Source organism: Moschus berezovskii, chromosome 27, assembly GCF_049115385.1.
Source record: "Moschus berezovskii isolate FMDL1 chromosome 27, NW_MosBer_1.0, whole genome shotgun sequence".
Lineage (NCBI taxonomy): Eukaryota > Metazoa > Chordata > Mammalia > Artiodactyla > Moschidae > Moschus > Moschus berezovskii.
Window position 1 is genome coordinate 41,797,561 of NC_142486.1, and position 12,295 is coordinate 41,809,855.

The 12,295-nt window shown below is 67.4% G+C and overlaps 2 protein-coding genes across 2 annotated transcripts; both read right to left on the reverse strand.

Annotated features, from left to right (window-relative positions):
* Window positions 1-881: 881 nt before the first annotated feature.
* Window positions 882-2,807, reverse strand: NHLRC4 (NHL repeat containing 4). Its single transcript, XM_088833197.1, is given in 4 exon segments — window positions 882-1,876; window positions 1,878-2,221; window positions 2,224-2,418; window positions 2,793-2,807. Coding segments are annotated over 3 exon segments (912 nt in total). The 5' UTR covers window positions 2,300-2,418; window positions 2,793-2,807; the 3' UTR covers window positions 882-1,384.
* A 1,534-nt stretch (window positions 2,808-4,341) lies between these two features.
* On the reverse strand, window positions 4,342-6,329 carry PRR35 (proline rich 35). The gene is made up of 2 exons (XM_055408855.2): window positions 5,227-6,329; window positions 4,342-4,963 (listed from the first exon to the last, which is right to left on the reverse strand). Exons 1-2 carry the CDS (start codon window positions 6,327-6,329, stop codon window positions 4,342-4,344), a joined length of 1,725 nt encoding a protein of 574 aa, XP_055264830.2.
* Window positions 6,330-12,295: the final 5,966 nt, after the last annotated feature.

The window sequence follows — 12,295 nt, forward strand, 5'->3', positions numbered from 1 at the left end:
CCCCAAACGCCTGCCTTCCAGTCCCCCACCACTGCGGCCAGCCCTCCCCTGTCCCTGGTTTCCTCCTCTGAGGGCTCCAGACCCTACCTTGCCCCATCACCGCAGGGTTAAAGGACTCTCAGGCCCCGGAGGGGGTCGGGGGCCGGGAGTCCCAGAAGAAACTGCTTCTCCAGCCCCAGGATGGCCCCCTCGCACTCTGCTCCATGCAGAGGCCGAATGACCCCTGAGGTTGCAGGGCCAGTCCGGAGGGTGAAGCCATCTGGGGTGGGGGTCGGGGGCGCCTCTGGCTGCCTCTTCTCCGGGGAGCAAGACCCATAACTCAGCAGCAGCCATCAGCATGGACGCAGCACCTGTTCCCCACACTTCCTTACTCTGAGCCACTTAATCCAGGCCCACGCTCTCAGGAACCAGGACACATGGAGGGACCCTGAGACCACCCCCTCACTGTGCCCAGGGCAAGACTAGGCGTGGCCCACCCCCAATGACCCCTGAGGGAGCTGGGAGCCTGGCTTGGCTCAGAATCCGAGGAACCCCACTCCTCTGCACCCCCAGCCTGGTTTTCCTATCTGTGCTCACAGGAAGGCTCTCTTACTCTTGACCACTGCCCAGGACTCTCCCCCTGCCCATGAGCCTGAGCTGTTTGGTCCAGCTCCTGGAGGTCAGATAGTCTCACATGGGCCCTGAGCATGGAGGCTGGTAACCCAGCCGTGTGTCACCCCAGGGTGCCTCCAGGTGGCCCGTCCTCTGCTTCCCCCCTTACCTCAGTTGGGTCCAGAGAAGCTTCAGGAGTCTCGGCACCCAGGGCGCCTCTGAAAATGGGGACAGTGAGGAGCCGCACCCCTGCCCAGCCCAGCCCAGCCCAGCCACACCCACCCTGCCTGCTTTCCTCCGATTAAGAGGCTGGGGCTGGAGCACTGAATGGAGAGCCAGCCTGGGTAAGCGCTGGTGGCTGGCCCGACATGCTGGAGACCTCTAAGCTTCAGCTGCTGGCCCCAAAGTGCAGATCTCCTAGACCCTGGGGGCTGGAGGCAGCTGATTCCGGCTGCCCCCTGAATCTGAATCCTCTCCAGGAGAAAGAGAGGAGGCCAGGCCAGGGCCCAGTATGATGGGGCTCAGGACTGTCAGCAAATGTGCAGGGTCAGGAGGGCGAGGCCAAGGCCCAGGAGAACCCTGAGAACCCTGAACGTTCCTCCCATCATGGTCCAGGCCCTGGGGGCTATGCCACGCACGGAGAGGGGTGCTCCGGTTCAAGCCCATGGTATTGAACAGCAGCCGTCAGCATGGACGCAGCACCTGTTCCCTGCACTTCCTTACTCTGAGCCACTTAATCCAGGCCCACGCTCTCAGGAACCAGGACACGTGGAGGGACCCTGAGACCACCCCCTCACGGCGCCCAGGGCAAGACTAGGCGTGGCCCACCCCCAAGGACCCCTGAGGGGTCCAATTCCAGGTGGGACTGGTACACTTTGATGTCGCCGTCCTCTGCGTCTGCCACCAGCAGCTGGCCCTGGGGCCCACAGGCCACACCCAGGGGCCGCCTCAGCCCCTCGGAAACCAGGCAGATGGGTGCCCTGGCTTGGGGGAACAGGGTCACCTGGCGCCACCGCTGGTCCGCCACAATGACACCGCCCGCTGCATTGGTGCACACACCTGCCGGGCTGCCAGAGGGGTGCCCGGTCAGGTCCCCCAGGGAGCCCAGGGGCTGGTGGGCACTGCCAAACAGCCGCACATCCCCAAACTCCTCGCTCACAGCCAGGCCCCCGTCAGGCACCAGGCCAACCCAGCAGGTGCCTTCCAGGCCCAGCAGGGAGGTGGGAGCCAGTGGCGCCAAGTCAGGGCCCAGTGTGAAGCTGTGCACAGCCCCAGGCACGTAGTCTTGTCACCAAGAGGCAGCCAAAGGCATCTACAGCCAGCCCCCGGGGGGCGGAGAAGGAGCCCACTGTCACCCAGCGGCCTTGAGGGGCTCGGGCAGTGTGCTGGAGCGCACGGATAACCCCGTGGACCAGGTTGCTGACCACCACGAGCCCAGCGGCTGTCACCACCACATCTTCCAGCACAAAGGCCCCAGCCCCTGGCACGTGGCAGGGCAGGTGGCAGATGGAGTGTCCCTCGAGGTCCAGCACATGGACGCAGGGTGCGGTACCCGCCGTCAGGAACAGCGGGCCATCTGGGGAGCAGTGCAGGCCCCAGGGTCCCCCGGTAGCCACGGCGGGCACTGGGATCTGCCAAGCAGCCGGGGCCGCTGGCAGCAGGCAGGGTTTCCGGGAAGGTCCAGTGCGGGGCACGGTCCCTGGGCCATGGTTGACACACTGGTGGGAGGCCCAGGAAGTCCAATCAGGAGGCCTGGGAGCAGGCACTGGGCGGCCGTCACAGCCTCAGCATCTCTGAGCCAATCCTCCAGCCCAACCAAGCGTGGGGCTGCAAGACAAGTAACACCCCGCCGTGTGCCGGGCAGCGCTGCGGGCCCAGCACGGCTTCCTGGCATCCTGGTGTCCTATAGACCTGACTGTCCCACCACGCCCCGACTGCCAGTCGTGCCTCTGGGCCCTGTTTTCCCAGCTGTGGTCCCTGAGCACAGTTCTGAGAGACACAATGACTCCCCAGATGGCTGCAGTTCCGCTCTGAGGTTCAAGAGGGGCTCAGGACACCTCGCTTTCCGAGGTGGGGGAGGGGTGACAGTGACAAATGAGCAGTGTTTCTCTAAAGGCAGAGGAACAGGGCCTTGTTGCAGACCTCCAGCCCTGAGGGGTAAAAGCAGGGGTCCTTTCCTAGGCTTCGGAGGGGTCTCCTACCTGGGACCAGGCTCCCTGGGCCACAGGCCTGTGTTGTTGGAAACCAAAGCTCAAGGGGGTGGGAGGAGCCACCTGGCCTTGGGGAAGGGCAGAGCTCTGGCCAGGTGGCCTTTGAGCTGCAGCCCGAGGAAGCCTGAAGGAGCCCAGCACTCAGCTGCTACGTGCCAGACACCCTCCAGCGCCGCCGCATTCCCGCCTCGGGGCCTTTGCACTGGCCTCTGGGACATTCCTCAACCTGCCCGACTGGTTGCACTCAAGGTCCACCCAGCCACACTCCCCAGGGGTCCAGGGCATCTACTGCCACCATCTCAGGGGATAGCACCCGCTCCGTCCTCCAGCCAGACCACAAGTTCAGGAGTGGTGGAAGGGCTGTGCCCCTGGCCTGGCTCGCTCACTCACTGGAGCCCAGAGTGGGGCACCCCTGCACAGGCTACAGGTTGGGTCCTGTTTCTGCACCTGTGATGCGGGGCTCACACACCTCCTGCAGAGTCAGGCTTACATCTGTCCAGTGGGTGCTGAGAAGTGGGGGTGCTAATGGGGGGCTGAAGTGGGAGGGGGCTCCCTCAGACTTGGGACCTGGGGATTCTCCAGACCCCTCATGCATGACTCAGCCCTCAGCCCCTAAGCCCCTCCAGGAAGCCCCTGGAAGGTGGGGTTCAGCCCGTGTCTGTGACCCATAGCACTCCCTACCCAGCCGGCTACACCCCAGCTCTAGAAGCTGTGGGGGGTGGGCGCGATGCTATCTGCTGTCGCCATGGCTGATGGGCAGCTGCAGTCCTGATCCGACTGGCCCCAGCCTGGCTGGCCCAGCCTGGGGAGCTGGGAGCAGGCAGGAGCGGCCCTCCTGGGGCCACTCCTGGGTGGGCACAGAGGTGTGGCCAGCTCCTGGGCAGAGAAGTGATTAGCTGGTCCAAGGGTCCCCAGGGCACCCCTCCCCCCGCTGTGGGAAAGCCAAGTCTGGCCACACTGGGAGGGAGGCAGTGGGCTGTGAAAGCCGCCCGATGCCTATCGCGGCTGCAGGGGCTGGCCAGGGCCAAGTGGAGGCCATGCTGCATGACCAGCCCTGGGCCACAGCACGTGGGGTGCCGTTTAACCAGAGTGAGCAGCCTCCTGGACGAATCTGACATTAGGGCTGGCCGGCCAGACGGGGCTGGAGGCGTGCCCCAGGGTCCCTGCCCACCACCCGTGTGCAGAAACGCAGAGAATCAGAGACTGTGCATGCCTGCCTCCCCCGCCCCTGCTCTGGGTCCCCAGGGAGGGCCCAGGACACCATACCCCGACGCCCAGTCCGGGGACATTTACGTGGACGGTGACACTGCAGTGGCAGTGAAGAAAGAGCCCAGACGGGTGTGTGAAGGTGGTCTCCGTTTTAATGTCCACAGTCATGCTCACTAAGGGGCCCTGGGCAGTGCCTGCATGGCCCCAGAGACAGGTGTGGCCACGGCGGGTGGGGGTCTGTCCCCGGGCATGCTGGGGTGGGAGGGAAGCCAGGTGGCAGGTGCAGGGTTGGAGGAGGGTGCCCGTCCGGGAAGGACCACGGGGGCTGTGGTCAGACCTCGGCACCCGGTGGGCTCTGCAGGCCTGGGACAGCCTCGGGGGTCCAGGAGCCCCCAGCCCCACCGCGGGCACCCCAGCTGCCGGGAATGATAGGGTCCTCGGGGGCATGCAGGGGAAGGGCCGGCGGAGGGACACTGGAGTCGGCCTCACACTTGGTGGTGTGGCTGGTCAGAGGCTGGGCCGCCAGCAGGCTGCGTGGCTCCGGGGTCCCCCGGGCCAGTGTGGGGCCCACCTCCGGCTGCGCCCACGGCCCTGTGGGCACCTCGCGCCCCTTGGTGGGTGCCCGTTTCACAGAGAGGTCAAGGGGTGTGTCAGGCGGCCGCACGGCCTGCGCCAGTGCCTGGTGGATGGTGAGCAGCTCGCGGCGGATCTTTCCCAGCTGCTCCTGTAAGGGCTGTGGAGCCAAGCCCCCGGCAGGCGCCAGCTGGCCCAGGCGCTGCTCCGCCCTGGCACAGTCACCCAGGGCCTGTGTCAGGTCCTCGCCAACGTGCCCGGGGCCCCCCAGTGCCAGGCCCAGCGGCTGTGGGGGCAGGGAGGCCGCGGGGCCAGCGGTCTTGAGGTCACTCAGCTCCTTGTCCTCGGGCCAGATCATCGCAGAGGGGTCGGTCCGCAGGCTGGGGTGGCGGAAGCCGGTCAGGAGGCTGCACTGTCCCCACGGCACCTGCCCCTCATGCCCCTGTCCGGCCTGGCGCCCTGGCCTGGGGCCTCGGAACCCCAGAAGGGAGGAAGGCTGGCTGTGTGCTCCCAGTCTCCCCTCTGCAGCCTGAAGCCCATATTCTTAGCGGCTGAGCTTTGGTGGGGGGGTGCCCGGCCACCCTGTCCCCTCAGCCATCCTCCCGCCTCCCTGAATGCCCCATGCCTGGGCCCCCACACCCACCTGCTCTGGGTGCTGACGCTCGCTCGGCTGCAGGGGGCCTTCAGGGGTTCTGGCTGGGCCCCCAGGGCCGGCTTTCTCTTGGGGTCACTCTGGGCTGCCCGCCCCAGCTGCTCTTCCTGCCCGGGGTCCCTGAGAGCGCTGCGGGGCCAGGGCCCACCCAGCCCCGGCACCGGCACCTTCAGCAGCCCAGGCACCAGGGCCCCAGGGGGCCCTCTCGGGGGCACGGGGGACTTGGCGAGAGCGGTCTTACCAGCTGGCAGCCCCAGGCTGTGCTCCAGCAGCAGTGGGTAGTACAGGCGGGGGACCAGGGTGGGGCGTTCGGGGGGCTGTGGGGCAGGGAAGGCAGCGGCCGGGGGCAGCAGGGGGCTGGCTGAGGCCAGGAAGGGCATGTGGGCGGCGGCGGCCAGGGAGGGCCCCAGGTAGGAAAAGAGGCCCGGGCCGAGAGGGTAGTTGACACCCAGCAGGGACAGGTGGAAGCTCTGGGCCTCAGGGAGCTCCCCAGAGCTGGGCGGGGGGTAGCAGGGGACGCTGGTCTCAGGGCCCGCAGCACCCACCACGGCCGAGCTCCTCCGGCCCCCGCCCGACCCCGGCTTCCACGACTCGGCCAAGAGGCCCCCAAGGCCCGCACCCTTCTGCATGTCCCCGGCCTCAGGGGGTGGTGTCCCTGGGGAGGAGCCCTTGGCCCCCATCTGGGGGCCCCCGACCCGGCGGTGCAGGGAGAGGACGTTGGCGGCCGTGAGGTCCAGGTCGGGCTTGGTGGGGACGTCCAGGAGCCGTGCCCCTTGGGGCCGGGCGCTGGGGTCAGCTGGGGCCGAGGGGTCCGCGGGGCGACCCGGGGTGGCCGCGGGAGGCCGGGACGTGGCCGGGGTGCGGCGGCAGGCCCAGTCAGGGGAGTCCAGCAGAAGGGACAGCGAGTCCTTGCAGAGGCTGTACTTCATGTGGTTGTAGAGGTGGGACTTCTCCAGGCAAGTGAAGGGGCACTGGAAGCACTTGTAGTTGTAGGGCTTGCCCCAGGGCCGCGGGATGTAGTGTGGCTTCTTGGGCTTCCGCGCACGAGCGCGCGCCCCGGAGCCCAGGCGGCAGGAGCCGGCCTCTCGGGACATGGCGGCCGCTAGCGGGCGGGCCCCAGCCCCATGCCACCTGCAGACGGGGCCTGGGTCAGCGCTGGCACCCTAGCCGACACCCCCGCCCCGTCACCGCAGTGGCCCTCCGCCTCCCCGGGCTCTGCTGCCCAGAGCAGCAGGCCTCCCTGCCGGCCTCCCTGGAGGGTCAGCAGACACGGTCACCACACAAAAACGCAGGACGCCCGGGGAAACGGGACTCAGGCAAACAGCAAATGCTTTCTGAGTGTAAGTATGGCTGAGCCAACATTTGGGCACTAAAAGATTATTTGTTGTTTATCCAAAATTTAAGCCCTGTGCTTTCCTGGTTGACCCTACATACATTTCGGCCAGTCCCCGGCAGGCCCAATTCTGGGGTGACTCCATCCACACCCATCTGCCCCACGCCAGCAGAGCCTGAGTCTCCATCTACCCTGGGGGAGCAGACTCACTCCTGGGGACGTGGCCCTTCCTTGTCTCACCCCGCCCCCAGAGACCCCTGCCCCCTGGGCAGCCGAGATGAGGAATAGCAGGAGCTCTAAGAGCCTGTTGACACAGCACGTCCCTGCTCTGCATGGTGTCCCTGGGCACTGCGGTCTCTGAGAGGGTCACCCTGCGTGGGCCAGGCCAGGCTGAGGGGCGTGGATGTCCGGCATGGCCCCACGGCATGGCCACCTGCTCAGCCCGGCTCCATCTGGGTGGCTGCCGGCAGGTCGGCGGCTGAGCCTGCCGCGGCCGAGCTTGGCCAAGACCCTCCTCTCCCCGCACCCCGCTCGCCTGCTCAGAAGCCACTCCACGGTCCATCTGGGCTGCCACCTGGGCTGTCCACCGCCCCAGCGTGCACCTCGGCCGGGGCTCAGCAAGTGCGTGCACACAAGCATGCAGGGCTCCTACCGAGCTCTCCTCATGCAGCGCCCGGAGAGACCACCTCGGCACAGCTGGGCCACCTCGGAACAGAGCCAGGCAGCTGCCAGAATGCAGGGGCCCAGGCACACAAGGCTCTCAGACCACTCAGAGTGGACAGGTCACCGCCCACGTGAATGCGCTGCGCGCACACACACACACACACCGAGGACACACAGGGTCACAGTCATTCACGGGTGTGGACACACGGGCATGTGTCCCACTCCCTGGGGCTCAGCCGGGCAGGGCGGGGGCAGTCATCAGGAGCAGACCGTCCTCCCTGCCGGCCTTTGGGCTCTGCACATTGGCGGGGAGTCACGTCTACTGCCTCCAAACACTGAGTGGGCACCCTCATTATGGGAATGGCCAGAGGGGCAGAGAGGGTCACCCATTTGGACGGGCCCTGGGAGGGGGCTAGCACGGCCAGGGCTCGGGTGTGGAGGGCTGCAGTCATCCAGGAAGGGACAGGGCTCTCAGCAGGGCTGGGAGAAGGGGGCTGGCTGAGGAGACGGGCTGGGGCCCCCGGGGCCTCAGACACGCCCTAAACTTGGCGGTGGGTGCAGAAGCAGGCCCCATCCCTGCTCCCCGCCCGCCTAAGACACAGATGACAAATGGGTGTGTGTGCTCCAGAGACAGAGGCGGCTGCGCTGGGGCCATCGATCACCCAGCCCTGGGAGCCACACAGCTGTGCCGCCTGGTGCCACCACCACCCCACCTCCCAGCCGGGCCCCTGGACTGGGGGGGGCTCCTCCTAGACCCCTGGACTCAGCAGGCAAGAGGCTTGTCCTGTGTTGGGCTTTGAAGCAGTCATCTGGCTGCAGGGGGGCTTGGTAGGGAGCCATCTCATTGCCGCTGACCCAATGGGGGCCCAGAGAACACCTGGTACCTGCCCAGCATGGCTGTGCACAAGCAGAAGACACCCCCAGATACCAGCACACCCCCCACACCCCCAAAGACGTGTTCATTCGCACACGTGTCCCAGCCTGTGACTGTGACTGCGTGCCCGTGCCCAGCGTGGCCTGCCCCCCAGTGTGCTTGACCAGACACCTGGTCCCACTAACCCTTCCCTGGCTGGGGGAGAGCTGACTGCCGGCCAGGCAGGAGGCCCCACCCCAGGGGGGAGAGGGGGCACCCAGCGCTTGGAGCCCCCCATCAGCCACCAGGGGATTAGAGCTTGCGGCTGGAGCCCTTGGGACTTGGGAGCACCCCACAGGGCGTGGTGCAGGTGACCAGGCTCCTCCAGGGCTGAAGTCCAGACCCCAACTCCCTCCCCGCTTCCCTCCAGGGCATCCTCCTATAACGACGCTACTGCTGCGCCCTAATAGTTCGTGGAGCCTGGACACCGCGAAGCCGGGGACGCGGGGCTGGAGCAGCCCCGCCCACTCCCGGACAATCCTGGCGGCCCCTCGCGGCCCCCAAACTTCAGACCCGCCGCCGCCCGCGCCCACTCTACCTGCGCCCTGGGCAGAGCGGAGACTGCTGCGCCTTGATAAGTCTGCGCGTAGCCCCGGGACCCCGCGGGAACTTCCAGGCCCTCCCCGCCTGGCGCCGCCGCGACCCCGCACCCCCGGGGACCGGCACGGACTCTCGGGGCGCGACCCCGATTCCCGCCATGGAAACTGCGGAGGGACCCCGCGCGGTCTGCGGTCACTCACTAGGCAGCGAGTCTCCGAAGCCTCCGCCACGGACCGCGTTCCCCGACGCCGACTCGCACCTACCGAAGTTGGCGGCAGGAGCGGCCGCGCGTGCGCCACGGCGCCGGGCTCCGGGGGACGCGGCGACCTCCGACCCAGGCTCGAGGTGGGCGGAGGCGCCCGAGCGCCGGCAGCGATCCCCTCCCCACCTCGGGTGCACCCTCGCCTCTCCCACTCCCCGGCCTGCAGTCGCACCCTCGGCGCACTCACCGGCCTCGCGCGCCGGGACCGGCTCAGCAATCTGCGCCGCGCCAGCAACTCGTGGATGGAGTCCTGGCCGGTGACACCGGTGGCGCCGCCCGAGCAGGGCAGGGTCGGGCAGCCCCGTGGAGGAGCGCGCAGTGGAGACGCAGGTGTGCGGCCGAAAGAGGGGCGCCTGGCACGTCCCCGCCCCTGTCGCCTGCAGGCTGCCGCGGGGGTGCGCAGAGGCAGCCAGGTCTCCCGGGGTCCCCGCAGCGGTGTGATGGGGTGTCAGAGGCGGAGGGCGCAGGGAGTGGGGCCGTCAGCCCTCATCCGTCAGGGCAGGGCTCTGGCCCCTGACAGCCCTTCCGCCTGAGCCAGGGCCTGGAGGCTGAGCCCCAGGACAGGAGGACCTTGGAGAACAGAGCCGGCTGAGGAGGGCAGAGCCCAGCACACCGGTGCGGCGAGTCTCCTCTGCTGACCAAGTCTTGCCTGCAGTGCCCTTCTCTCTTCTCCAAACAGGAGGCTGAATGACTCTGCACCCCCAAGCCCCTGCCCTGCCCACTGACAGTCACTGACTCCGGAAAAGAGGGTCCCATGCGCTCACTCCCGCTTTTTGGAAGCATCACCCCCAGCCCCCTGGCAGGTGCTCTGGGGAGGGCCCTGCCCCTGCCTGCCGCTGGCAGGCCTCCTCTTCATTGCTGGTCCCTCCCAGGAGGGCCGCTGAACCAGGTGGGGCGGGGAAAGGGCCCACCAGGAAACACCGCCCCCTCTATCCTCACAGCCTGAGCCGCTCCACCGCCTGCGGAGCTTGACTCCATATTGATACCAAACATCCAAACTCAATAGTCAGGGGCCCCACGTCTCAGCTGGGTCCTAGCAGAAGTCCCCCTGAGCAGCCAGCACCATTCTGGAAGTGGACACAGACCACAGGGCAGGCCAGTTGTGTTCCTCAGGGGATGTTTGCCTTTGTTCAGGGGATGGTGTCTGAACCTGAAGGTGCGTGATGTCCATCTCAGGAGTGGGGTGGGGTCTGCCGTCGGAGGGGCGTGTGCTGCCCCAGAGGCCCCTGTGAGCGTCCGCTCGACCTTCGCAGGGCAGCCCAGCTCAGTGCGGGTGCAGGGGCAGTTTGGTGGGCAAAGGTATGTCCTGTAGGGTCTCTGGGATGGAGTGCTCTGGGCCCTGTGAGCTTGGCTGTGGTTTCCCCAGCTGTGCAGGAGGGTGATGGCCACAGCGCTGTTGCTGGCACTCTGGTCAGCCCTGACTGGCGTTTGTAAGGAGCAGGGCGCCATGTTCTGGGGGCGTCCAGTGCCAGGACACTGGTGTGAGGGTGACTTTCCAGTGTCACCCTCCCTGATACAACTAGGGAGACCCCACTTCCCCCAGGCAAGCCCACTGGGCAGGGTGGGAGGGTTGGAGGGCTGCGGGGGGGGCATGGCCCACCAGCCGTCCCTCTGCCCGCCTGGCCTGGCCCAGCTGACCAGCTGACCGTGCAGGCAGCCCCAGGCCGGGAGACAGCTTGAGCGGTCGTCACGCCAGCAGCTCTGCAGAGCGTGGGGGCCGGGAGGCCTGCTCCTCCTACACACAGACCCCACTCCGGACACAGGCTCGGCCCATCTTGGGCACTGCCCAGACAGGGCAGGGTGCACAGGTCACCCTGAGACCTGGGGCTGGGGGTCCCAGGGATGGCGCTGAGCTTCCTGGCCCCCCACTGCTGACTCCTCCTCCTGGTCTCAGGGAGACCCTGCTGCCCACACAGGGGGCCGGCTGGCTGGAAGCTGTTGCCACCCTCCAGGGGAAGGGAGGGGCGTCTCAGGACAGCCTGATGAAGCACTGGAGATGGGGGAGGAGACCATGGAGGGCAGCTCAGCCCTGTGGATGGCACTCCCCGGAGACTGGGCAGGACGAGGAGTGGTCCCACCCCCTGAGTTCAGGCTGAGGGGAGTGGCCTGGCTCCAGGAGGGGTCTTGCCAGGGGTGCAGGTGGGCTCCGAGCGCACAGCATGGGTCCCAGAGCTCGGCTGTAGCTAGAGCCTGACGGCCTGTCCCCAGTGCCGAGTCAGGGTGTGCAGGCCGCCCCCAGCTGCGGCAGGGGAGGCTGCTCAGAGGTGCTCTGCTTGAGCCACTGCGGGCATTTCTGCTCCCTGCAGCTGGTATAGTGTGCCCGGAGCCTGTCCCACTTTCCACCCTGCAGTGGGGTGTGGCAGGAGGTCATGACCCACCCACAAGCCCCACCCCAACAGCCCAACATGCTGGGGCATGCTCGGGCCCAGGGAGTTGGTCCTACCCCAGAGGCAGCGTCAGGGACCCCCGATCTCAGGGGCTTGATCCCCTTGTGGCCTGAGCCTGGAAACCTCTGCCCACGCTCCCTGGGTATCAGTCTGGACCTGCAGACAGGGCAGGGGGCCCTAGGGAGCAGCCTTCCCTCAGCTTGTCCTGGTGCAGGGCGGGGGGACACGCAGCCTCTCCCTCTGCCTCCAGCCGGAGGCGTCGTGGCCATTAACCTGCTCTGCCCGCTTGCCCAAGGCTGCGCACCTGTCACTTCCACTGATGCCGGCACTTGTGTGCCAGGGGCACATGGGCAGGATGGACAGTGGGTCCAGGGAAGGCAGGGGGACAGCAGTGTGGTGCCCGAGGCAGGCCTGTCTCCTCCCCTCAGCATCCATGTGCAGCCCTCACCAGGACTGGTGCTGGGGTCGGGCAGCCTCTGCTCGCCCCGTGGGAAGAGGGACAGGGGCACAGCTCGTGAGCAGGGTCTGAGCCCTGGGAGGGGTCAGCGCCAGGCGGACGATAGCCATGGCTCATGGTCACCCTCTTGCTGATGACATGTGGCAGCCCCCCAAGCGTCCAAGAGCCCCACCACGAGCAGAGCCCGAGTCGTCCTTGGCACTTCCCTCCTGCACACTCGAGGTGGCCTCAGGGACTCATGGCGTGGTTCCCAGGCGCACGGTCACGCCCAGGGCCCTGAGAGCACTGGGGAGCCACAGCAGGTTCACTGCAGGTCTGTGAGGGGGCAGCAAAGCCACACTGACAGCACTGGGTGATGCTGGTGGGGGCTGCAAGCAGGTTCAGGGACCTCGCCACAGACCCGTGGGGTGTGGGGAGCATGCCCATGGTAGGCATGCTCCAGGGAGGGCATTGTGGGGCTACCCAGCCGGCCCAGGATATGGGGTAGAGTGGGCCCACACTGAGG

What these genes read in the sequence shown, in the direction of transcription:
- PRR35 (XM_055408855.2), bottom strand. Translation starts at nt 6,329, where the DNA reads ATGTCCCGAGAGGCCGGCTCCTGCCGCCTGGGCTCCGGGGCGCGCGCT. An exon ending in AGCGTCAGCACCCAGAGCAG is followed by an intron (nt 4,964 to 5,226) that starts GTGGGTGTGGGG and finishes CCGCCACCCCAG; the next exon opens with CCTGCGGACCGACCCCTCTG.